This window comes from Grampus griseus (genome assembly GCF_964374135.1).
Source record: "Grampus griseus genome assembly, chromosome: 4".
Classification (NCBI taxonomy): Eukaryota; Metazoa; Chordata; class Mammalia; order Artiodactyla; family Delphinidae; genus Grampus; species Grampus griseus.
The window spans coordinates 43574341-43601931 of NC_138997.1; the positions used below are offsets into that span (position 1 = coordinate 43574341).

General features: G+C 39.1%; 2 protein-coding genes across 4 annotated transcripts in view; one reads left to right on the forward strand and one right to left on the reverse strand.

Annotated features, from left to right (window-relative positions):
- Positions 1–345: 345 nt before the first annotated feature.
- PAQR3 (progestin and adipoQ receptor family member 3) lies at positions 346–25958 on the forward strand. Of its 2 annotated transcripts, XR_014296680.1 has the most exons (8): positions 346–662; positions 3902–4064; positions 8408–8563; positions 11522–11719; positions 13809–13899; positions 17204–17352; positions 19996–20116; positions 25921–25958. XR_014296680.1 is itself a non-coding variant. In XM_082653642.1 (6 exons), the coding sequence occupies exons 1-6, from the start codon at positions 478–480 to the stop codon at positions 17344–17346; spliced, it is 936 nt and encodes a 311-aa protein (XP_082509768.1). In that variant the 5' UTR covers positions 346–477; the 3' UTR covers positions 17347–19915. The 2 variants fall into 2 exon arrangements, 1 of the variants encoding a protein (XP_082509768.1); XM_082653642.1 differs by lacking the exons at positions 19996–20116; positions 25921–25958 and having other exon boundaries at positions 17204–19915.
- The window catches only part of BMP2K (BMP2 inducible kinase), a gene marked incomplete at its 5' end in the record, with an annotated part of 125839 nt that continues 119689 nt past the window's right edge, over positions 21442–27591 (reverse strand). For both annotated transcript variants that reach the window (XM_082653640.1, XM_082653641.1), the window contains one exon: positions 21442–27365. In XM_082653640.1, the coding sequence (XP_082509766.1) occupies positions 25948–27365 (1418 nt within the window). In that variant the 3' untranslated portion in view covers positions 21442–25947. The remainder of the gene's footprint in view (positions 27366–27591) is intronic.

Here is a 27591-nt window from a genome sequence, read left to right on the forward strand (position 1 = left end):
TTTTCAAAATGTAACACATATTGCTTCTAATTAAAAACAGAATAAGAAAAAAAAACCACTTGAATTCGCTGTACAGTACCGCGCTCTTCTCACGGAAGAGGAGAGGCCGGCCGCCGCTCGTAAGCGCTCGAGCTGCCCGTGAACCCCAGGCGAATCCCGCACGTCCTTGCTTACAGTCGCACACGCGCGGACTGCGGCCCCGCCCCCTTCCCAGCCGCGCCGGCCCCAGCCAGGTCCGAGGGGCGGGGCCCGCCGCGGCGTGCTGACGTCAGGGAGGGCTGCGACGCTGCCGGTCCGCCGGGGTGCTGACGGCGGTGGCCGCCCTGTGAACGGAGCCCGGCCTGGGCAAAGGCAGGGCCGTAGGACCTCGCGCCACGTCCGGGCTCCGGGGCGGGGGCTGCGGGGGCGAAGCCCCCTCCCCGGGGAGGCGGGGCCTGGGCAAGCTCCCCGCTTGGGGAGCGGCGGCGGCCAGGAAGGATGCATCAGAAGCTGCTGAAGAGCGCACATTATATCGAGCTGGGCAGCTACCAGTACTGGCCCGTCCTGGTGCCCCGCGGCATCCGCCTCTACACCTACGAGCAGATCCCCGTGTCCCTCAAGGACAACCCGTACATCACCGACGGCTACCGGGCCTACCTGCCCTCCAGGCTGTGTATCAAAAGGTACAGTCTGGCCGCCTCCGCTGGGTGCGCCTGGGGGGCGCGCCGGCGGCCCCTCCTCCTCACCTACAGCCTTTTTGTCTGGTCCGCCTGCTGCTTTCCCCGCGTTTCTCCGTGCCCATCATTTCCTAGCTGTCCCAACCTTTTCATCCCTTTCTGCCACCTCTCCTTTCTCGTTGTCTTTGCTTCTTCCGCCACCGGGCTACTTGATCCATGGACTAATGATAGTAACAATGGTCATAATCACTAACTCCTGTGGGGCTTTGCTCTTTACAAAGGAATTTTTACATCCTTTATTCCATTTGGTGCTTATTGGGATACATGTTGGAATCGACCCCACTGACAATGACTGAGCCATACTTGCCCCTGTGTATACCAAAGCTTTGTTTATTTTTAAGGCAGCCCTATGGAAATTCAGATGTTTGGGGCCAGATAAGTGCCTGTATAATAGGAAACAAGTTCACAATGCCATACATTTAGAAATCCTGGTTTATTCATTCAGCAGATAGTATGGAACCCCTGCTAGGTGCCAGGCACCCTACCAGGTCCTGCAAAGAACAGCAGGTATGGCCCTTGTTCTCATGAAAATACTGAGGTCTAGCCTGGGTGACACACATTAAAGAGCTAGTTATACTATTACATAATAACCATTGTGAAAAAACGCTGTGTGGGAAAAGCACTATAGCAAAGAGAGCCTATAACAGGCACTGCCCTCCACTAGAGCACTATAGAAGTGTCTTTAAAAAAGGAATTCCGTCATCATTTAAACTCTTAAAATAGAGTCCCTTGAAAGCCTGGGTTTAAAAAAACAAAACTGAAAAATTAGTGTTCTAGTTCTTCGACTAGCTTTCTGTTAAAACTCCCTATATGTACTTAATTACAGGACCCCACTTTAAGAGAATTAAGATACCCATGTTGCTTAGCTCCAGGTCACTGTAGTGACAAACCCCACTGCTGGAATGTGAGCCATTGAATTGTTCAAGCAGCAACCACATGTTTGATTCTTGATCTTGTTTTTGGCATGGTCTTACCCCAGTTCCTTTGCCCTGCTTGCCTTTAAATTGCTTCTCTGACTCAGGGTCACAAGGTGACATCACTGTCCATCCCTACTTGGCTTCGATGCATGGCCCACAGTACTTCACAATTTGAATCCTGAGTGCCATTTTCCTCCCCATTGACTCCTTTGCATAAGTTATTACACAAGAAATCAGAGCTGGGCTCTGCTGTGGATGTAGAGTTCCATAAGGATAGAGCAGGTAGTCAGTTGCCTTAAATAGTTTTATACCCACCTCTGCATTCTAATATTAGGGTCCAAATTTCATGGATTAAGGAGTGAAATATAGTGCTTTAGATCTTGGGCTGTTGAGTAAAAAAGACTTGGGTGTGCAGATCTGCCACTTAACAGCTGTGGGACCTTGAACAAAAGTTAACCTCTCCCAGCCTTATTTTCCCCATTTGTAAAAGTGAGGGTAATTACAGTATATGCCTCAGAAAGTAGTAAGGACGAAATGGGATTGTGTATGTAAAATGCTACACAGAGCCTGGTACATAATAAGCACTCAGTAAATGGTGACTTGTTATCACCATGGTCATTGAATTTGAAGCCAAATAGATGATGATGATGATGATGAAGTTGATTGTTGATTTTGAAGCAGAACAGAGTATAGGTCTAACTTCTCATAGAATAAGAGTAGATCCCCTACAGGGGATATTCTGCTAAGTGCTCTTCCCACCAGCTTGGTCTTTTCCAGGTTCAGCTTTTGTCCTTTGTCTAGAGGGACGAGGACACATTTTGGATATAAGGAGAGGTTTTGTACGTCACAACTGTTCTGCCAATACTCTGTTAGTTGGAAGGAACATGTCAAGATTATGCCTCTCTGCTCAGTTAATCAGGTTATACTGGGTTTCACCAAATGAAAAGTTCTGAGGCAACAGACAGAATGTGGTATTGGCTGTCAAACAGTCCTGGGGTTAGATGTGTCTCTTCACATCCCTGCATCTCTTCTCCCACTCCCCAGTATAAGTAGTTTTTATACTTGATGCTTATACAGGATAAAGCCTGAAATCCATGATACAGGATCCACTTTATCCTTGGTGATCGTCTGATTGTGTGAGACCCTGCTATGTTTATGACATGGGAAAATATGAACCATGGTGACTGCTGCAAATTCAGTATTAGAGTTATACGTTAGTGCTTACCAATAAGGATTCTGAATCAGTGAAGGTCAAAGACTTTAGTTTAAACAAAAGATTAGATTTTGCAAGAGGATTTCAACCTTTAGTCATGACATCACCTTTTGATAATCTGATGAGTCTTATCCACAGCTGGAGAAACATTTCACAAAATTAAGGAAGGAGCTGGAAGGGACTTGCAGCAGCATCTAATCCAGCTCCCTTGTTTTAGAGATGGAGAAATTGAAGCCAGAGACGTTAAGTGACTTGCTCATGATCCCAGAGCTAATTTGTTGCCCAGGGTGGGAGTGAAGGGACAGTGAGCCTCCTGACTCCTGGTCGGCGGGGAACACTCTGCACCGGCCTGCACTGCCAGGGCTACTTAAACTCAAACCAGTTAGGGCGTATTGAAAGAGGGCAATTAGTACTGATAGTAAAAGTAACCTCTTGTCGTTCCAAAAAAGGAATAAACTCATGCCACCTGGAAACTAGTTTGGTTTCAAAACCACCACAGCAAAGTTGTTGCAGAATGCCTGTCTTAAAGGACATTTCCAGTGGATCCATTTGCATTTATCCTGCTTCTCTCAAGTCCATTTAACTTTGCACTTGCATGTAATGAGTACTAAAAAGGTATTTTAAGTTCATGCCTAAACTTATACTTAGCGGGTTTTCAGATACCTATTACTGAGTGTCAGAGTATGGTAGCTAGCACCCAGTTTTAATCTGCTCATTCATTTCTGTAGACATTTAGCATCTAATCTGAGCAAGACACTGTGCTTGGAACAGTAGTGTCATAAAGATGAATCATGCCAGCCATCAGGGAGTTGATAAGCTGGAGGATGAGGTGGAATTTATACATAAATAACTCTAATTGAGGAAGGAAATGGTAAGTATAATAGAGGTGAGCAAGAAAAAACTGTAAGATCCCAGGATTGATGGGAAAGGTAAAGATGGGGTTAAGGGCTTAAAGTAGCACGTATTAGATAATCCCCAAAATTGTCCATAACCTTTTAAATGCTGACAGTGAGCGAACAGATATGAATCTGAGCTGCACGTTTGGTTTTTTCCAGTTTGTTTATTTTATCTAATGAGACGGTAAACATCTGGAGTCATTTGCTGGGTTTCTTTCTCTTCTTCACACTGGGAATATATGACATGACATCTGTGTTACCTTCAGCAAGTGCATCCAGAGAAGACTTTGTAATTTGTTCTATTTGCCTTTTCTGCTTCCAGGTAAGTCATTTCATAAACACTATTATTGGTAAAGAGAACTTTAGTCAGACAAGCTTGGGCAGGTGACCTTACTTCACACCCACAACTTGCTTTAAAGAGCCCCCAAATAGCATATAGGTTTTAGCTTATTCACTTTCATAATATAAGCATCCAGAGTATGTTTTTATGAGAGTGTATTTGGATGTTATTAGAGTATATTTGAAATCCAGTAAGTTTTAAAGATTGAGAAAATTTCTTTCTTTTCTCTTCCTTTTTTTAGACCTCTCTGCTTTAAGATTAATACAAAGATAGGAATCTCTGTACTGTGTTTGCCGACTGAAGTAGAACTCTGTTGTCTGCTTAAAACTTGTTTGGGAAGATTTCTCATCTTTTATATGTCTATGCCTTTTGTATTTGTTGTTTCCATACTGTCTTAGTTTTAATGTCTTGTTTTGTTGGTAATCTTTTCTCTCACTTTAATGTTAATTTCCTTTGGGTCTTTTGCACGTGCCTGATTTCAGATACTTTCAGTTTCTTCTCCTCTGTAGCCTCTTGTATGTGTTCCTCAGCACTTTAATTTTTCTTCCGGGATCTGTAACAAAGTGCCTTTAAAAGTTACGTTTAATAATTTTTCAAACAGGTAATTCTGAAAAAGAAAACTAACGTGGACCAAAATCCAGTTGATATTTTTTAAATTTTAAAAAAAATGAAGAGAGTACAAAAAAATCATAAAAATGAAAAGAAAAAGCTATCATGCCTCTCCCTCCAAACGTAGGCCAGCACTCCCTGCAGTTAACCTGCTGCTACTCTGAGAGGGGAATCGATAAGTAAACTGCACAGGTGTTGCTTTCATTGTGTAATAGTTTCAGGCCTTCATCATTTGACTCAAAACTTTGGACTTACATGATCAAGAAACACACTGGAAACATCTCTCTCCTCCTTTTCTTCTAATTCTAGCTCCTAGAACCATATTTTAAATTTCTTTGAGGGAAAGAATACTCTGTATTTTTGTGTTCTTATTAGAAAATTATTTTTTCTTTAAGTGTTTTTTAAAGTATACTCTTTCTCAGGTTTAATTTTTGTCCTGACTGGAGCCTAAACAGCTCTTTAAAATCTATCCCAATTTTTAAAATGGAAATGAATCAATTTCTCCATACTTAATTTTTAGATGTATCTTATAGACTAAGATGTGCTTAATATAAGAAAAATTGGTTTATACTCTACTGTTATACAGATATTATTTCCTTTGAGGATCCCACATGTTTTCCTCTACCCCAGGCCCTTTAGCCACCCAGCCACAGCTGGTTATTTCAGGGAACACACATTCATTTTCATAATGGTTTAAGAAAGCAGTGCATTGCAAAACTGAGAAGACGAAATAATTAAAACAACTGCCAGTGAAGAAACACCCAAAGTGGTAAGAGTGACTTGGATTGTTCAGCAGGGCAGTAGAATCCTCTTCTCCTAACTGCTAGTGCACTGATCTTTCTGTTACACACAGTACAGCTTCTAAAGACAAATGAGCACATTTTCCCTACTTGCAGATACCATTTTTATTATTTTTATTTTTATGAAATTATGACTTGTTCACCCAATTTCCCCAAATTCTTAGTTAGCAGGCAGCATGGTAAACCATAAATATATGTATTAATATTGATTTACATTTAATTTTTTAAAGATATAACATTTTTACTCTTTTTACTTCTACTCTTTTTACGTGCTCAGTGCTTTCGTACCAACCAGAGTTTTTTAATAGAGTACATTCTGAATAGTAGAATGTAATTTTAGGGGCTTTGAAGTCTTTCTATGTTAGAGAAGAATAGAATCTGAGAACACCTTTCCCCAGATTCAGTTCATTAACATTCAGTTCAAGAAATATCTTTCTAATACCTCTTATCTATATCCAGGCACTAAGCTAGGCATCGGGAATACAGTGCTGAACAAAACCAGCCTGTCATAAAGATCAAGTCACCCAGATAGGTGAGCAGAAGGGAGAGTGAGGCAGGGCAATGAAGCAGAAAAAAGAGTGCCTAAAGGACCAGAAGCAAGAGACAGCTTAGCACTTTCTGGACCTGTAGGTGCTGGTGTTTGTGGTTAAACCCTAGGAAAATGGAGAAAGGTAAGGCTGGAGAGATAGATAGGCAGGAGCCAGATCCCGAGGCATTTGGTTATCATGGCAAGGAGCTTAGATGTAGGATGTCATGCTCTAATTACCTGTCCACCTGGATGGAGTGAGATACTCCACAGAAGGAAACTTTCCAGAAAACGGAGACATACTCAATGTCAGATAATTTTTCAGTCAGTTTTTTAAGCAACTCTAACAACATGTCCCTTTTAAAACAACATACTAAGTCTAGGTTAACTTTTCTAAAACTCAGATGTTCTCTATGAATACCGTATATTTTACTTTCCTCTTGATACTGTAGTTTTTCTCTTTCCACTTTTATTTACCTTTTCACAATGAAATTAGCTTTATTGTTGTTATTATTACTATAACATATACTCATGTAGAAATTGAAGCAAACACAAAAGTATTTGGAAGAAAGTAAAAGTCATTTGAAATTCCACTTCCACATTTGACATTTGGGTTCAGATTCCTCCAGACGTTTGTGTATCACAGCTGCCTCACACCTGCCTGCCTACCTTTCCTATCTACCTCCTTCTGAGCTGTGGTCATCTCTGTGCTTGCTGTTTTGTGTCACTCAGCATTGTGATGATGAGATCTTTCCCTGTCAGTGAGAATATACACCTTCATGTTCTCTGAATTTACTGTGTTTTATCTCAGGGATAATCAGATAAAACAAATAACCAAGCTTCTTAGAGTTATGTTTAATTGGGTCAATAAACTCTGACTTGTAGTAGCCAAAGCCACAGACTGTTAAGGATTTTAGATAGTGGATGAAGAAATGAGATTGTGGCTAGGAACCTTGTTTTGAATATTGATATTGAGGCTGTGGGGACTTAGGTTGGTTTAATGGTCAGACTACGGAATAGCTAGATGACCATTTATCTGGCCCATTTTCCCTACCCCCACTGTCCCTGGCTTAGTGTAGGCTCTAGTCATTGCTTCCTAGGGCTATGCCTGTAACCTCTCATCTCAGCCTTTCTGTAAGGGTGCACTTAAAATTTTCAGAAGTATCACACAGAGCCCATAATACTGAAGTTAAAACTCCTTGATGTATAGGATCTGTCATAATCATATCATGAAGAAGGCCTCATAGCATTCCTTAATGATGCTGTGTTTCTCAGTATGCTGCTTTTCCTATGGGCCCTCCAGTAAACCTGTGCACACCTTTATTTATGTCCTTGATGAATGCCAGGTCAACTTAAGGTGCAGCTCAGGTGGCAACCCTTCTATGAAATATGTAGCTCTTTTCTGCCCACCACTCCCACCCACAAGTACACACATGCACCCACAGACCTGGTACTCTCCCTCCTCTATTTTCTAACTGTGCTCTGCACCGACTTTTCCTATAGGACTTCCTGTATCACCATTTGTTCACTTGTTTCTGAAAAATGTCTTTGAGAGTAGAGGTTTCATCTTTGTATCCCCACTGTATGACACGCAGTAGGTATTTAATGGCTAGAGGGAGTTCAGCTGTGGAAACCTTATCAATCTTCAGAGCAACTGATAGAATTACGTTAGGTTTGCTCTCAATCTGATAACGTATAAAATCAGCATAAGTCATAATTATTTTTCCTTGAACGCAGCAAAGCTATGTTTAACTTAGAAGTAAACTCTACACAATGAAGTCTCATACAGACATAAAAGGTCTTAAGTGAAAAAAACAAATAGCAGAACAGACTGTATGATTCCATTTGATTAAGAAGTATATATGGTGTTCTTGTGTGTGTGGACTTCTATATCATAGGTATCTGATATGTTTATTGAAAATATCTGAAAGGACACAAAAAAGATGTTATCAGTGGCTCCCACTGGAGAATAGATTGACTGGGAGGGATTTATTTTTTTTTACGTCATACAATTCCATATTCTTTGGTTTATTTTTCTTTAAGGACATGTATTCTGTAGTAAGTAGTTTTTGAAAGGAAACTTATTCATAGATCAAAATAAGCCTCAGTAGATTTCCTTCTACTGCACTGTTCATTAAATTTTTTATGTTATAAAGTAGTTATCATTATAGATTTCTTTCTTTATGATTGTTGTCCCCATTTTACCCATGAGGAACTGAGGCTTAGGGAAATGACATATAGTCAGGCACAAAGCTAGGGTCCATGTCCAGGTCTCTTTGGCTGAAAAGCCTGAACTTGACCTGACCACTTCCATGAACATCATGCATGAGTTGCTTTTGTTTTTTTGTTTGTTTGTTTCACTTTGCTAAGATTTGTTTTATTTTCCATAGGTCTGTATGCTTTGCTCTGTGGGCTATCATCTTTTTTCCTGCCATCGATCAGAAAAAACCTGTCGTAGATGGATGGCATTAGATTATGCAGGAATTTCTATTGGAATACTGGGCTGCTATGTCTCTGGCGTATTTTATGCATTTTATTGTAATAACGTAAGTAACTTAAAACATTTTACATTCTACGTTTCTTATATAGGTCTTGGGTGTTCTTGCCATGGTTCCCTTGAACTTCTGAATAAGCACATAGTTAACTAACTTATAGAAGAAACGAAAGTCTGGTGGAGGCATAAACTCCTTTTTCAAAAGGGCCCTGTGATTTCTAACATCTATTATCAGTTCCTAGTCCCTTCACTAACCTGGAAAGGAATGGAAAATAATATATATATGTTGTTATTTTCTGAAACTTAACGTAAACATTAAATTATTAATGTTTCCCCACTAAACCCATATAGCTACATGGTTCCTCAGATGTTCATTATATATCTTTTATTTTTGTGTTTATAGAGTTGAAGGTGAAGTTAGCACTTGTTAAAATTATGAAGTTAGCTGCTGCTTTCCATTTTCCCTTCTTATCCTTTACTCCTCTCTCAGTGAGAAAAAAACAAAAGGTATATCTGCGAGTGTGTTGACCCATATTCTTATATAAGAAATATGTTTTCCTTTCCTTAGTCTTATGTTTGGAGGCAGGTCTAGAGACAGACCAGATGGGTTGTGAGTATCTTTAACAAACATGTGTCTATTGTGAGTTCTAGATCAACTCTTCTTTCTGACCCTAAAGTTACAAAAGTCAGTTTTGCCTTGTGCAAAGCAGCATTTGAAACACTGTGATCAAATTATACAGCAACTGATCTAAATATGTTGGCCAACCAAACTACCTCCTCTCCTCATGTCCCAGCCAAGAAGGCAAACTGAATCTTCCTGAGGGCTCAGTACATCTCAAGGCCTCCCATTCAGAAAGTCTCCATTGACCCTACTCTCTTTTCCTCCTGCTCTCCTACCATACGTTTTTTTTGTTTTCTGTTTATCCTTTTAGTTCCTTCCCTTTCAGAGCCAAGACTGAGCCGCTCTCCCAGGTGCAGTGTGCCTACTAGTCACAGGACTAGAGCCTGTCGTGCCCGAGCCCTCCCCGTGGAGCAGGTGGTCCAAGCCATATCCCCAGCCTTCACTTTCTAGGAGGATTGGCTGCAGTGCAGGGGTCCTCTGACTGTTGGGAATTCTTATGTAGGACCTTTGTTGCTACGCAATAATAGAAAACTGTCAACACTGCTGGAGTGTAAAACTAGCAAAGCGAAAAATCATAATTTGGTTTGAATGTAAGAACATTATTAATTGTAGCCACTTATACGTGAGCCATTTGCTTTTTAGGCCTGATTACGTTGGAACATAAGCTTAAAATTAAGTGTACATGCCATTTACCTTGTAAATTGATTTGGTTTTAATAGTAAACTATTCATATCTACTCACCTTTCACAACGTATTCATTTTGCATGAAACTGTTTGTATCTTTAAAAAAAAAGGCTTGTGAGTACAGTCATGTAATATTAGAATTGTTTTGCTTATTATGTATTTCTCTGAAACCTGTTTTTTGTTTACCTCTTCCCAAATATATCCGATCATCAAAGAGACTAGTGGGACACTTTTTGTAAATCTCTTTTCAGAAAAACTAGAAGTCCAAGGTAGATTAAAGAGAAAAAAAAGACTGTTAGAGCTAATACAGTCCATGATCATTTAAAAGGAAAAGTTTTCTTCCCTCTGGTATCTTATCATTTCCAAATATTCAGTTGCTATAGTGGCTCTTTACCTTTTAAGGAACACAGACTGCTTTGAGAATGAGATTGAAAACTATGGACCCTCCATCCCGGATAATGTGCGTTTGGGCACAGACTGACCAGTCATTTTGACGTGTGAATTTCAAGAAGTGTAATGGTCCCAGAGAAGTCCTTGGAGCCCAGGTTAAGAACTCTGTCCTAGGTGATGCTAACTTTTGAGCATCAAGAGCAGCTTTTCAACTGCTCATTTAGATACCTAAATATTCTATAAGTCCTTCAAACTTGATATATTTTTAAATGAACATTCTTTCATGCTTCCCCATTTTCTCCCCCCAACACACACACACACACACACACACACACACTCTGGATCATCTTTGTTCATTTGCTTATTAGTACAAGCCATTTGCGTGGCCTTTCATACTAGAAACAGTTGAGCCATCCTCTACTGCCCTCTCACACATCCAGTCAACCATTAAGACTAGTTTATTTCAAAGATGTGTCCTGAATCTGGTGCTAACATCTACCTTGTTCAACAAAAGTCCATGCTCCTATTTTCTCCTTGAATCAATTATTCTGTAATAATATTGGCTAGCTGGCTTCCTGTCATCTCTCTTTTTCACTGATGTCAGAGTTATTCTAATAAGTCAGTTGGAAAAACAACCATGTCATCTCATTCTTCAAGGACTCTGCTATTTCCTCAGTGCCCGCATGATAAAGTACAAATACTTAGCCTGACAGTACATCTGCCTTTCAGCCTCCCTTTGTAAAACTTCCTTGCTCTGTGTGCTGTTCCTTTTCCTTGAGAGCTCCCTCTTCTCATGAAAATCTTATGTATTCCTCAAGCCCCAGCTGAGATGTCATTTCCTCTGTGAAGCATTTTTTAGCTAATCCAGGTATCAATTGCTCCCTCTTCTGTAGTTCTACAACATTCTCTTCACAGCTCAGTTACAGTACTTATCATTAGATTATAATCATTTGTTTATATGTCTGCCCCTCTCATAGCCTATGAGCTCACCCACTGAGAGAGCCCCTGTCATAGTCATCTTTGTTTCCACAAGACTTAAATTGCCTCGGCCTATAATAGGTACTCTGGAGATGCTTTTGTGTGAATAAATGTGTTCTTCACCAGCTCACTTTGGGGTCTGGTTTATCATCCTAAGAAACCTAGCAGCCGTACGCAACATGCATTGTTTTAAGGAAGGAAGGCAATCATGTTTGGAAATGAAAATACCAAATAAATAGAATTTGGAATGTATAATGTAGAAGCCAAAACTGAAAATTACTCTTTTCCTTCCCTTATTGTTAATAACAATTAAAATGTGATTTCCTTTCATTCTAGTACTGGCGTCAAGTGTACTTGATCACAGTGCTTGCTATGATCCTGGCGGTGTTCTTTGCTCAGATTCATCCCAATTACCTCACACAGCAGTGGCAGAGGCTCCGTTCTATCATCTTTTGTTCTGTTTCGGGATATGGAGTGATCCCTACTCTTCACTGGGTTTGGCTCAATGGAGGAATCGGTGCTCCTATTGTGCAGGTAGGTTGAGTGTGGTCAATATTTTTCCCTTTTTTTTTTTTGTCCTTTCAATTTTATTCCTTTCAGTAAAGTAATGTAATCAGGCCAAGAAGGTGGACCTTTGTCATTTGAGGGCACATTTCTAATTGCATAATGATGCAATAATTTTTCACATCTATATAAATAAATAAACATACCTTGTAGTGATAGAAGTCTAACTATTTTCTTCTGAGATGTATTTCTATGAGATGATGCATTCTTAATTCTCTTTCTGTTACCCATAGGTTGTAAATACCCAAGTCCTTACTGTAGAGGAGGACTCCCAGGTTTGCAGCTTTGTCATCTGAGGCAGGGATAATGCCAGTAGGAGCAGTTGATTTGTTTGTTGTTTGTGGAGGAAAAGGAGTTGGGAAGGATTTCTTCTTGGACCTGAGTTTGAGGTTCCCGTGGGATGTAAAGGTGGAGATAGGGTCTGGATTTAGCTTGGAGTTTGAGACTAGTGATGGAGATTTGACAGTCATTACTGTCTTGGTAGCTAGAGCCATGGGAGCATATTCCACCCTGCAAGGAAAATATACTGAAAAATAAAAGACAGTTAGTTATTATGGGGGGAACAGTTGGAGTACATTAGGAAGAACCTCAGTGAGAATTCCTCAGCATGCTTGAGAAGGGAATTAGAAGTAAGACTTAAGTTCTTAGAGATTTATATAAAAATGCCTTAAGTGTGTGCTAGAGAGTAAACTTGAGAATTTTTAACATAACTAATTATGCCAAGAAATCTAGAAGAAATCGCGTACACTTGTTGCAATGGGACCTTTGGAATATAGGGATTTAAATGCAGGTTTTATTCAAAGGAATTATATTTTTTTTTTACAAGAGAGGGACTAAAAGTAGGCTTACGTACTGTTGGCAACAGCATGGTGGAAAGCATCTGCATATAAAACTAAAAAGAAAGGAAGTCTGTGGTGTAGTGAATTGAGTGATATGATCTGGCTGTCTTGCCAACTTGAGGATGACGGTGATGCTTTCTTTATAAGATTAGGAAATTGGGAGAAAGGTGAGATAGTAGTGAGGAATAACTTCAGTGATTCCGATATCTGTGAAAACATTGTTTTTCTGACAGTTTCGATGCCCAGAAAATAGAATGGGGAAGTGCCACTCTAGATTTAATCCTAACCACAAATGAATAACTAATTACTGACATAGAAGTGAGTGAAATTCTGGGATGAGGGAAACACATCCTTTTATGCTTATCATGACAAAGAAAGAGAACCAGACCCATTAAGCCAGTAGATTTTGAAGAAATTCAGAAAAGGGAAAAAAAAAAAAAGGGAACAATCCTGTGTTCAGCAAAAAAAGATGGAAAGAGAGGCACATAACCAAAGATGAAAAGTTCCAAAGAGCTAATCGTGGGAGGCAGGGTGAAGCTGTGTTCTAGAATGTTTGCAAAATCTGAGGTTGATTAGTCTGAGGGTATAGGATTTAGGGGAGGGGGCCCATGATGATTCTCAAATATCTGTTAGAGGGAAGAGAAATAATTTGTCTTTATTTCGTAAATGGCTTCTTGGTAAATTAGGTTTATAACCAGAATTAGGAACAGCATGTATAAATTAGAGCTGGCTGATTTTCTTAGAGCAAGGAAAAGCTTTCCAAGAGAGCTGTGAGATGGACTGCTTTGTAGAGTCGTATTCAAGAGAGCCATTTATCTGGGATGTGGAACAGATTTCACTGTTGGGCCAAGCCTCCTGGCTCTTTTCCAGCCACAAATCCCTGTTTAGTCTCTCCTTATTCAGCTGGCAACTCCATTCCCATATGTATTCCACCCTATGTTGTAGATGGAGTTGGACGCCCTTAGGACCTAAACTATGTTGAAGCTTTAGCTGCCCTGGTGCCCTGACCTTTAGGGTTGTCTCTGTGTTCCAGTCCTCTGGACTGCAAGCTTTTTCTCATTGGAGACTGTCTGCAAAAGCAATTCAGATTTAACACACTTAAATCCCACCTATGAATTCTACTCCTGTGTGTTGTCTAATTCTATGAATTAGATTTATAAGAAATTGAGAATTGAATCACAGTAGGCAAGATCTGTGAAAAAATATGTTTTGCTTTTTAGGACTTTGCACCCCGTGTAATTGTGATGTATGTGATTGCTCTTCTTGCTTTCCTATTCTACATTTCCAAAGTTCCAGAAAGGTATTTTCCAGGTACGTATCACTTGTATAATGGTTTTCTAACTTTATTCTAAATATGTAGTGGAGGTATATGTTTCAGAGCATCAAAACTTAGATTTTTTTCCCCAATATTATTGATTATAGAATGGCTCTTCTCTTCTCAAATGTTATCTAAAACTTGAACTTTCTAATGGCTTTCACAAACTTTGTCTTTCACTGTCACAATATGAGTTGAGTCCAGTAGATAGGGTCACCACCATTTCACAATTACGAATTCCCAGCCACTGCTTTTTTGTGGAGCACTAGTTAGCAATTACCATTTACTTCTTTGTATACCAGCTTATGCTTAAAAATTAATTTATCAATATATGTGCGAGATCCATAAAACAAACAAGAGGCAAAGGAAAATAACAGGATAATGAAAAGAAGCCAGGTTTAGGATTACTTCATAATGTATCTATCGTAAGTTTCTATAAAAGAAAGCCCATCCGTCTGGCTTTCAGCTTCCTGGCACCCAGTGGTAAGAGGAAATTAATCTAAGTTAAGGGTGTTCATGTCCCCAAGATACACACAATCCAGGAACTTAAGAGAAGGACAGATTTCCCTACTTCTTCAGTCCAGAGGAAAACGTCTTCTGATAGAAAATAACTAAGAGGACACTGGGTAGAGTGAATAATGTTCTCCACAACATGTATTTGCTTGTTTAGGAGCTTCAGCTCTGGAGTCAGACTGCTTGGGTTCAAATCCCCCATCAGCCACTTTCTAGCTGCATGAGCTAAATAAGTCACATAAGCTTTCTCAGCCCAGTTTTCTCTTCTGAAACATGAAGATAATACATTTCTCTCTTGGGGTCATTGTGCGGATTAGATGAGAAAGTGCATATGAAACATTTAGCACGGTTCCTTGAGAGTAGTGAGCACTCAGTAAATCTTAGCAATTGTTATTATGATGCCCCTCAACCCCAGTTTCATAAATGAAATATGTGGCTTAGGAAGGGACAGAATGATGCAAGTCCAGGTGACCTTTGGCTCAAGTCAAGAATAACAAGAGACATAAGGCAGTGGTCTTTCGGTTTGGGGGCTAGAAGTAGGGGAGCAGTTTAAATTCAAATTGCAAATTGTCTTCCCTTCTTCCTGGGTTAAGAACCTCTTCCACAGTGAATCAAAGATAGGATTGTGCAGCTCGTCATGTGGGTTGGGGAAGAAGAAAGAATGAGAAACCCCGAACTAGAGAATGAATAGACTGCAGAACCTCAGGCATTCCTCTCTGCACTTGACTTTTCTCCACTGAATTTTAAATAAGGATGGACTACAACGAAGAACCTGAATATAAACATTAGGATTTGGGAACATAACTAGGACATGTCCCTGAATTGAAGACCACCCATCTGCCAGGCAGGGTCAGAATTCTCCTCAGATAAAACAGTTTTGGTAAAATACATTTTTGTATCACTTTATTAATAATTATTTTATTATTAATTTATTCATCATAGATGTAGAAAATTAACCAACGGAAGTTGTCTGCACTCTGTGATTATGGCCATAGTGTTTTTAGGCCTTAAAATATTCAGATCAGAAGTTCCTACTTGGGGACTTCCCTGGTGGCACGGTGGTTGAGAATCCACCTGCCAATGCAGGGGACACAGTTTCCAGCCCTGGTCCAGGAAGATCCCACATGCCGCGGAGCAACTAAGCCCATGCGCCACAACTACAGCTACTGAAGCCTGTGCGCCTAGAGCCTGTGCTCCGCAACAAGAGAAGCCACCGCAATGAGAAGCTGGCGCACCACAGCGAAGAGTAGCCCCCGCTCGCCGCAACTAGAGAAAGCCCGCGTGCAGCAACGAAGACCCAATGCAGCCAAAAATAAATAAATTTATAAAAAAATTTTTTTAAAGTTCCCAGTTGTCTAACATAGGGCATCTATAAAAGTCAAACATTATGTAACTTAACTTTTCTCAAGATGAGCTTGACATAAAACATGCCCCATGTAGCTGAATGTGTGCAAGTACAGGTACATTTGAGCAGAGGTACAGAGATCATAAAAAATGAAACATTCCTTGTCTGGCCAGTCCTCATTTATTACCTGGCTCTAAAGAGAAACATGTTGTAGTGGTGGTGAGATGGTGGGTAAATACTGTGAAATCAAAAAATTTAAACCTAAGAACTTACTTTCAGCTCAGGTTAATTTTTTTTTTAGTATATAAACATCACAGTGGTATTTAAGGGGTCAGGGATCCCCAAGATGTCCATGGACAGAATTCAGTGAATCTGTAATACTTGTATTACAAACTAATCAGTTTTATTTATAATCCTCAGTGTTTTATGCTTTTAAAAATGAGTCTGTGAGCTTCACTAGGCCGTCAAAGTGTTCCATGGCACCAAAAAGTGGCTAAGAACCTCCACAGAAAAGATCCTGTTGACTTATACTTTAAAATCTACTTACTATACTGATTATTATTCTTGGTAAGAGAAGACAGAGAAGGTTAGAGAATATTTATAGGGTTGGCCAAAAAGTTCGTTCGAGTTTTCCCATAAAATATTACGAAAAACCCGAACGAACCTTTTGGCCAACCCAGTACATTACATGACCATAGAAGCACCATGAGTAAGAAAAAATTATTTACATTTTAATGTCTATGGCTCTGTATTTTGTTATTTATTTTGTTGTTTTCCAAGATGCTTCCCACGTGTTAATTATTTAATCTCCTTGGAATTTAAACTTGTTTAACCACAAAGAGAAATGAAGTAATTTTCCTAAGTTGTATATGAACTAATCAGCCTTAGTTAATTAACTCATTACTAATTACGTTTTGCAAATTGTTCCATTAGTCTGATAGCACAAGATTCAGGTCTGAGCTTTCTCCTTACACACCTGCTTAAAATAAAAAGTGCTTCAAGTAGACTTATACCCAAACACAACCGTGTATCTGCTTCATACCTAATAAACTCCATGATTTGTAGCACTAATATCCTTTGCTTCTCTCATGTAATGTCTTTTCTTCACCAGGTATGTAAGTTGAGACATGGGAGACAAAAGGTCAAATTCCTAAAATTAACCACATCTTGATTTTGAAAAGACATTTGGAATAGTATTTCTAAAATTCACCAGTATACTTAATGAATTTAAAACCTTACAGTCAGACTCAAATATGAATTAACATTTTTTTAGAAAACATTTCAGTCTGAATTAATCTCCAGTCGGTCTCCAGATACTCTGAGACTGCCAAAATCTTTTTGCTGCTCAGTCATATTTCCAGGGCCAGAGATGGAAATATATTTTTATTTTAATATCAAAATAATTACAGTCAATATTCTTTTCTCTCTACCTTCCCTTCCAGGACAACTAAACTACCTCGGATCAAGCCACCAAATATGGCATGTCCTTGCAGTAGTGATGTTATATTGGTGGCATCAGTCAACAGTATATGTCATGCAGTACAGACATAGCAAGCCTTGTCCTGACTATGTTTCACATTTGTGAATTCAGGTATGGCCACCTGGTGTATTCAGTTATTAAGCAATATATGACGGGGAGTTGTATACCCCACTATTTCTAAGATTCCCATTAGTTTTTCCTTTTCCCTCTGGTTTGATATATCATGAGTAATACTTTATAAAAATGGAAAAATATACTTGGGGATCTGTAAGAGTAACTGTTTTATGGGCCCTTAAGGCTACTAATTTAATGCTTGTACAGAAAGTGAAAATTAGTTGGCATTCATAACAAACATCTGAATGACAATGAATGTGAAGCCAGTGTAGAAATAGTACTCCTTTTACTGAACACCAGCTTAACTTCCTTAGGAAGGGCTCACCTCCATTATAAAATGGAGTCCTCTTGTGTGATTCCTTTAATAGGAGATACTTAGACTAGATCATCAAGTTTAAGTGCCTAATCAAGGCAAGGTTTGCGATAGCCTGTCACAAGCTGATATTGACTTTGATTAATCACTAGCCTGTCAATGGATGGTTTGTGAGAAACCGGCACTTAAGATATAGTATTTCCTTCAGCTGTAGGTTCTCTTCTCCCTAGGAACATTGGATTTTTTAGTTTGCTAGAACAAAAACTTTAAACACCTTCTCCTTTAAGTTGAGAGAGGCGTTGAGAAAGGGAAAAGAACTTGCATCGTCATTTCCCATCAGGTAAAAGTCATGTTAAGAACCGATTACATGACCAGGCAACAAATTCTGTGGTCTAAAAACCAAGTTATTAGCCATTTAAGCTTTTCACTTTCAAATATTATTTAATTCCATTTAATAATTGAGCTCTTGGCAGTAGACGGTAGATTTGGGGTTCCAAAATTCCTATAACAGAAGACTTTTCACTTCTCTTGAGTTTGCAGTCTTAAAGTTCCTGGTGATAGGGGTTCCCAGGTACATGGGTGCTACTTTCAAGGGCATAGAATCCAGATGGCCCAGTTCTTGACCCTGAAATGAACCTTAAGCCTTAGAACAAAGTCATGCAGATGCCCCAGTTGATGACATGATTATTCACCTGTGCTCTGGTCTTTCTCTGTTTATGCATGTGTTAGTATTGCACTGATAACTTACAGTATTGATATACACTATCTAATCTTTGGGCCTGAAACTGCATTGTATATACTTAAAAAATAGATCTCACTGCCCCATCATACAACAGAGCACTCTTGTTCTCTGGTCTTTTCATATGCATAAGTTAAATCCCATAAAGCAGTCATTCATAAAAACATGTTGTTTATTGGAATATAAAATATTACCCAAGTTTCTTAATGGGTTGACATGAACTGCTTTAAATACTGGTGTATCTTCAGAACATTGGAATTTCTAAGTATCAGGAGGTGTTGACTGATGGTGAAGCTTATTCCCAAAATGTCATTTATACATCTGATATTTGGAATGTTAAGTTAATGTGCCTCAGTTTATGCATCTGTAAAATTTTGTATTTCTTTTCAGTGTAGTGTTTTTGGAATATGAATTCCCCATTCTAGTATCTCAGCAAGGAGAATTCTCCCCCAGTAGGCTAAGGGCACACCACATTATACCCCTTATTATGATGGAACGCCACTTTGAAAATGGCCATTTTACCTCATAGGGCCAGAAATTTGATTCATATGTTAAGTGAAAGAAGATTTTGGTGAAATGATAATAGGATATATTTTCCCTAAAGCATCCCTTATTGGCTTACATGGTATTATTGCTTTTAAACAGATATTTTGTCATTTTGGTCAAACAGAATATACTGCGTAGTTATAACTAATATAAAAAAGAAGGAGAAGTCTAGTTATTTTAGGTCTGGTGCCATTTTTTTATTATAAAATCTTCTCAAAATAAAAACATATTGAACTTTAAATTTCATTTTCTTTTCATTTTTAGAAATAGTCTTATTTTTTGTTATAGTGTATGAATTAATACTTGCCATCTGAATTAATCGATAAAAAGACCATACTTTAAGACTGTTCTTGAATTTGATAAGCATACAGGTCTGACTGTAAAGGAGAACTAAATTATACCATGTAAACATTTCATCTTTTTATGAAAATATTAAATATTGTAAGAAAGTTCTTTTTATCTTTACTATAATGTACTTATTAGGGAATGAATGAATGAATGTGGATTGCTGTCAACTATAAACACTTCTGTATATCAGCATTTATTGACCACCTACTGTGTGCACATCACTACTGGCAAAATTTTTAAGACGTTGTTAACATTAAAGAATATTTAAAAATTGCCTATGAATCTGAGCCTTGTAATAATGTATATTTGTTTTGTAGATTTATTAAAATAAGATTAAAAGTACACTATTCAGCTACAGTACTAAAAAAGACAGGTTTTAATTTTACCAGTGTGTAAACTATAAAAGCTCTTTACCTACAGATTTACATTTTAAAATTATTCATGGCTGTTTTAAATTGTCTATAGTGATTTGTAAAGTTGTAGTTAATTCATCTAAGAGAATTATCTTTCTTTCTATATAAAACCACTTTCAAATAGCAAGATAGTGCTTGTCTTTCTTGTTACACTGAGTGCGGTTCATGAGCTGCATGGCAAAATATGTATTATGTAAATAAACTGGGTTTACTAAATATGTTAAAAGTGCTGCTTGTCATTCTTTATAATACTTAACAGCTTCACAATCATATTATTTTAGAATCAGGAATGAAGCTTCAGGGAATGTGTGTCACATCTTAAAGGCATCCCGCCTGGACAGAGTAACCGATTTGAAGATTGTGATTGACTGGCATAAAGCTGTACAACTCTCCATTTGGCAGGTACCTACCTAGAGATATCCTTTGCCCTGCATTAAATATCAAGGGGCAAAGCCTGCATTTCTGGATTCCTGCTGAGCTGAGTAGGTCTGTATTCACTTGTAATCATCATTCCGGGTAATTTTACCCCTGCCGAAGTGTGTGCAGTGAAGAATCAGCTCAGCTGTTAGGGGAGGGGCAGAAGTGTCTTTTACATGCATTTTCACAATAACTGTGTTTACACTGAAAAGAGCTACGGATACTATTGGGGTACAAACATCCCCTGAAATTCTGTACCGTAATTGCTTAGTAGGATAGCGGGAGAATGATCCAAAACTGAAACTACCTTTGAGAAAACATTTTTAGAAAGGAGAGGTAGCAACAGCGGGGGTCTCTCATGAACAGTGAAACGGCCATCCTTAAGAGGACAGGAATGATAGCCACCAAGGTCAAGTCATGCTCTGCAAACCCGGGATCAAAAACACTGCAGAACACACGTGTAAATTCAGTACTGCCAACTATCTAAAGCAAAAGTGAACTATCATCTTTTTAAATGTGCAACAAATAAAACTTCAAAAGCTCATGCTTTCAACAGGAGAATATTAACTGCATCTTACATATGATGCTGGAGCTGGACTTCCTTAAAAAAGGATGTGCTTACGCAAAATAAACAGCTCTAACTGCAGCATATATTATTCTCGAAAGAAGTTAACTATAACTGAATTTGAACAGTGGCACATCCCACACTGTTCTTTTTAGATAACCTTTATCATCGGATATTTTGCTCCTTTGTACCATTTATTAAAAAGAAAGCCCTTATTTTTCCACATAACTTTAGGTAAATGTTACTACTTCCGAAAAAAAAAAGTTCATTTCTAACAAACAAACAAGTTGAATCTTTCCACAAGCCACCAATCTAAAACTCCAGTTTGTGGAATAATACATAAGATAATATTGCAATCTTGACGCCAAACTTAGTCCATCAATCCAATAAACAGTTTTCTCTTTAACATGCCAAAGCCTCTTTTCTGACATAATCAAGGACTACAGTATTTTATTTAAAACTAAATATTTTTTAACAACAGTTAAAATGTCACCAGTTTTTAAAGAAAGAGTTTAAAAAATAAATTATATGTAATGCAAAAACTATGCCAAACATTCAAAAGCTACTTCAAAGTCTTATGTTTTTGCCATACCTTCATCATTGTAAGTATCAGTAATTGTAATCCCTGAACAAGTTGTGTTATTGTTTTTGTAGTATAAATGCTAGGTCAAAATGTGTTTGCTTACTTAAATCCAAAACTGTGAGCCCCTTAGAAGAGAGATCTAATCTTACTCATTTTTCTATTCCATTAGCTGCTGCATAATAGGTGCTTAATGTCTGTGGTGTAAATGAAAGAACTGACTAGAAGTTTGCATCCAAAACTTTTAATAAGATGACAAATAATGAAAAACTCTGAAGTCACTGATTATAAAGAATATGCAATCCATTTGGGATTTATTGCATTTAAAGAAAGCAGATTATTAAAACAGTAGGTATGATAAATACAGTAAGAAAATAACTTTAAATTTCAAACAAAACGAAGTGAATGAGGGACAGGATTCAGTCAATAAGAATAAGCAATGTAAAGGCAATATAGTACTAAAATCAGTTAGTGCTTAATTAGATATAGGAAGAAAAAAAAAAAAGCAACTGATTCTGTCTCATAACAGTTTTCCAGCTGTATGTGAGGACTGAAGTTAACTTACTTTAGAAAGTATGTTTTCAACAATTAGAAATGTAATAAAGATGTAAATCAGGTTTATTAAAAGTTAAAGATATTTGCTTAGTGGTACATAAAAGGCTTCAGAAAATTCAAGTTTAACAAAAAATGGAAGTGTAATCAAAGAAAGTGCACTTAAAGCTGTTTGCCAGCAATTAAAAAGTAGCTTACTATTACTATTCTGCTTACTATTAGATGACATTTCAATCACAAAAAGAGCATAGGAATAAAAACAATTCTCTTTTAAAAGTAGTACAATAAATTTTTAAATAAAAATAACCCCAAATGATGGCCGTTTGCATTTTCATCTGTCTACCTTATTCTTTTAGTGGCTTTTGTAAACCCTCACCAGGAGTGAATGTTCCTTTAGTAATGATTGTGGTTGCAATTCCATTTAAAATTTAAAAATTCACATTAACTCCACAGTAGAGAGGTGTAACATGTACAAGCATGTGTGCGTCTATATATTTACCCTAATATATAAACACCACTGTGTATAAAAGTTTTCAAATAAACTATCATTGTTATTCTCACAGTAGATCTGTCAGCTCAACATTGGACCTAAAATGATGCGTAATTTTGCTAAAAAAAAAAAAAAGAAAAAAAAAAGGAAGAAAATGTTTACTGCACATTCTATATATATTAAAACAAATGTACCCAAACTCCTCAGAACTAGTGATACTAATACACGTGTACCTTCTAGCAATGCTGATATGAAGTACCACAACCTAAAATAAACCAAGCAGAGAGGCTGGATAGTAGGAAGACTACTCTGCCTGATGAACACCAGAGTAGAGGAGGGGGCTCCACCTCAGTATTTCCCACCAGCAAGATGAGGACAGCAGTCTATCACTGTCAAACAATAAACAGGGTAGGATCAAAAGCTGCTTCTATCTACAATTCCAAATAATGTCGTAACTGTGTCCATGTACACACACACACACACACACACACACACACAGGGATGGGGCGCGTCAGTGGAAGAATCACACTTTCCCGATGTATACTTTTGAATAAACATTCTAGTCAGTTAAACCTCTCCTCCTCTGCCTAATATCTATACCAAGCAACTTTTGTGTCTTAGCAGATACATTCCTCAGTGCCATAAAAACTGATCTTTTTAACACTAACATTTTGCTGAAGTGATAATATTAAAATAAGCAAATGGTCCACTTTTAAAAAGATTCAAAATCAATAAGCATTATTAAAGCTGTTAGGACAGAAATAACTTTGGCCTCAGACTTTTGCTAGCTTCATAATATTTTACTTCCCTTAGTGATGTTCAAGTATTACAGGTTTAGAGTTATGACTACTTTACATGCTAAAGAAGCACAGAAGACAACTGAGAAATAGGAACATGATTTCTTTTCAACTTTCCTTCCTTAAGCAAGAATTGGACCATCCCACAATAGAGCCAAACTTTTACTGAGTGCTGTGTACCAAGTATGTGTTAAGCTCTTTCACACGTCTTGTGAGCTTTATTCTCATAATTCTCATAAGGGAATTACCTGGGCATCAGCTGTGTGGAGTGACTTACATCCTAACAGTAGTGGGAAAACATGATGGGAAATGGAAAGCAACCCTAATCCTGTACTCCTTGGGAAAATGCCTCTACTTCAACACAAAGGAATCTCCCCATTTCTCTCCCATTGGGTCCCCTATTAAGTCCTAAATGTCTCTTCTGAGCTATAATCTCAAGAGAAAAGTCACTGGGCTGTGATATAATAAACATAAGAAGGTAAATATTTTAAACAGTGTCAAAGTGTTTCCTTAGGATTTATCCAGCATTATAAGCCAAAGTGTCTATCAGTATCTAAATCATTTAAAATTATTCAGTGTATTGAAAAACAACTGTAAGCAAGGCCTTGGTATCAGACAGACTCTAGGTATTTCATGTTTACATCCCAAGGAAACCATACTAGTTCATCTCTACCCCTTCTAAATTAAGAAACTCATGAGGTCTAGCAGAGACCAAGGCTAAGGACTAAAATAGTCAAAGAAGCATACTGTGTATACATCAACCAACAGATTTCATTAAAAAACAGATTCTGTTTGATACAAACCTACTGTAGTTCATGAATTTACTATGTGTAATCATCAACTCTTCACTTTTAAAAGAAAGTATCACTTGAATCTACTTTGTAAAGTTTTCAAGCACATCTACTTGAGCATTTGCATTAGCAGTATTAATCAACCTGAGAATCAGAAAAAAAAAAAAGGTGCAAACATAATATTTGCCTTTGGCACAAGGACAAGTAACTGGTGCACTTGGGCTCTAAAAGTACAGCTTTTAAGCAGTAATGAATGTCATGCTTAGTCTGCCTCTGCTTCACTCTGATTCACATACTGCTTCCCCCTTTGTCCACAAAAGTTGTATCTGATTTAAAACATAAAAAAGAGAGAAGCAATAAAAAAAATAGATGGTTTAGTTACATATACTTTGCTTCTTCCCAAATTTAGAACTGTGAAAAAACAGGCAAATAGCTCAACCCAACTGGGGCACTATAATTAAGAGATTCTATTAAGATTACTCATAAAATACATTTTAATTGGGCTCAAAGAGAGTTAACTTAAAATAGAGCAATCGAGGAGAGTGAGTGCCAGTTGAAAAGAGTTTTCACCCTTTTTTTGTAAATAGCTTTAATGGTTCTAGAAACCTCTAAATGTTAATTTGATAGGGAAGGACAGTTAATTATAACTTAAAATAGTTGGAGACACAGGAAGCACACATACTCTATTCACATTAATTCATAGACGTGATTTCTATCTTATTAAACAACTTCTATAAAACCTCAAGTTTCTAATTAGGATTTGTGATGTTAAAAAAAAAGGCAATTTGGTAGCTGGGTTCTTTTCACTAAAGACACAATCAGCTAACTAGCAGAGTGGAGATGCTAGCCCCTGGTCATCTGACACCTCACAGCCACTCTCAGATCTCGTGTTACTAGTGCAGAGGTATTTGCGGCAGGATGTGCGAGTCCTGCCGGTAAGGCTTTGTGGGTTTCGCTGTTCTGTGCACTTTATTAAAACTACTCCACCCTCCAGACCTAACTCAGAAATTGCTGCTCACGACTTGGGGAATAGTTGGCGAAGGTGGTAATTTAATAAAGCACATTATTAAATGCAACATGATTTTACATTGTAAACGTCTCAAAAACTCAGGGTTTTAGCTACATATTTTGTGTACTGAATACAGTACACAAGCACATTTTCTTCTTCCACCTTCAAAATAAGATCACAAATTTCTATATGACCCTTGTCCTCACTCCCAGTTTTTCCAATAATCTGCTTTACTAGGGACATGATAAGTTTTGAGCAAGAAGCCATTCAAAACCAGAACATAAAGTGTTCCTGAAGTAGAGTGGTTTTTTCTTTGTATCATTTTTTTCTCTACATTTTTCCACCTGTCAGATATCTATCTTTAGTTTTTGTTCAAGGTGTCTACATAGATATTCCATATTAATGGCACTTGTTTTTTTAAATGAAACAGTTTTAGGCACAACAGTCTGTGACCTCTGGCTCCGCTTTGTAGAGAAAGGTGTAAGGACTAAAATCTCTGCACTCTCCAGATAATAACTTTCTCATTCTTTATGAGAAGTGGATTTTTTTTTCCCCAATGTGGAAATTAGAAGAGACCTTAAAAAAAAAAAATCCACAAATGCAACTTGTGTATGTACAAACAACCTTAGTTTTAAATGCTGGATTCTGGAATGAGCCTCGGATACACACACACAAGTGACATTCTGTTATAAAAATAAAGCTGCAGCTTTCCAGTCCCTTTTCAGGGACTACACGACTGGAAAGGGCCCACACGCTTTCCCTGGATTTCTGTGCCTTCACGTCTGCAGCTGAAACCCCAGGTTAGAGCTTGCCATTTCACTCCCTTTGCTCCTGCGTGGAAGAGACGTGGAGTTGCTACCCTGTGCAGATACTTCCTTTTTCTATTTGGTTTATTTAAAAATCACCTATTCTGATTGACCTGTAAGAATGAATGATATAAAGAGCTATACAAATAAATTTTCTTTCAAATTCATAAAACTATTCATACTTTTTTCTTTGAAACAGGAGTTAATAACAAGAGTCAGAAATTATCTACTGTTTAGAAGGAAACGGAGCAGCACCGAATGGGTCCAATTCGACTGGCTGGGCCTGTTGGGACTGATGTGAGGTGACGCTTTGCACCACGAGTTCTGTAAAGGGCACGGCACCAAAATCATCCATTTTCAACGCATCTGCCCCGGGGAACGACCCGTGGAGTGAATTCGGCCTGGGCCGCCCGGGCAGGACAGGGTTGTGGTCGGCACGGATGTCGCTCAGGCCCTGATGCGGGGGGTGCCACGGCGGGTCCGGAGGGTGGAACGGCTTGGCCCCAAAGGGGTCCAACAGACCCTCATCGGCTTGCAGGACGTGCCCTCTGTCCTTCCCGTCGGTCAGGGCAACGCTGATGTTCTCCTTGGAGTCCGAGATGGTCAGAAATTCATTGCTGCTCTGGGAGTCCCGGCGGCCCACCCTCTTGTGCCTGCGGGCCCTCTCTGGGGTGCGGTAGGCGGGTTTGGCCGGCTTTTTGGCACCGGTGGGCGTGCCGTGGTGCCGCTTCCCGTTACTCTTGGCCGCCTCCTGCTTCGTGCGCCTCTGGCGGGAGGACAGTTTCTGCAAGCTGCGCTGCTTGACTTTTTGCTGCTGACTGCCGGTTATCTCCTCAAAGGGCACCAGCCCAAAAAGGTCCTCGTTGCTGTCGCTTTTACTTGCTGATGTGGGCAAGGGCTGGAACGGAGTGGAGCCAAATATATCCACACACTGCGGACGAGCGGGGAGCGCAGGCGCGTCGGGCACGGGCACCTTCTTGCTGAAGGGCGCCTTGGTGAAGACATCGAACTCCTCGGGCTCCAGCCCCACGGCGGGAAGCCGGCTCTCGGGGGAGGGGTCCTTCTCCGGCTCCCCTTGGCGGGGCTGTTGAGCACGTGCAGCAAAGAAGGGGACGGCGCCAAAGACATCAAACTCCGGTCTGGGAGTCCCCGCCCCGACGTCCGAGGGTAACTGGGTGGGCGTGAGGACTGCTGCACTAGGATCCTGGATCGCTCCGCTGCCAGATGTGTCTCTGTAGACCGCGCTGGCGTCGCTATACTTGGCTTTGGCCTGCTCGTAATCCGAATCGGAGCTGTGTTTCTCTTCTTCTTCCTCATCTTCAGAATCCATAAGCAGAGGCCTGTGACCCAGATTTTCCGGCTCAGTATCGTCATCGTTAAAATCTCCTTGTTCTCCCTGAAGAACTTCTTCATCCTCTTGCTCTTCCTCTTCGCTGCTCTTAGGAGAAGGGGGATCTGATTCAAAATCACTCTCAGATTCATCGTTCCCCTTTTGCAGTTGACCGTGTACTGATGAATTCTCTGAGGTTTTCTTTCCAGTCCGGTGGTCTTTAGATACTGGGCTTGCTTTTGTATTCTTGATAGGGTTTTCAGTGCTATTTTCTTGATTCATGGATGAATGTTCAACTTTCTTTTCAGGAGAACCTGCAAATTCAAAGAGAAATTATTATATCATTCCAATGCATTTCAAAACCCATTTGCAGTAAACATTATGTACTAACACAAAGCATTACAGATCACTCATGGCAGTTCCCTTAGAGGAAGATGTAACGGCAGTTCTTTATCATTAGGCTTGAGGGGGGCGGGGATGCACCTGGCCTCATAGTCGATGGTTAGGTCCTTCAGTGCAGACAGACTTACTTGTCTCTCT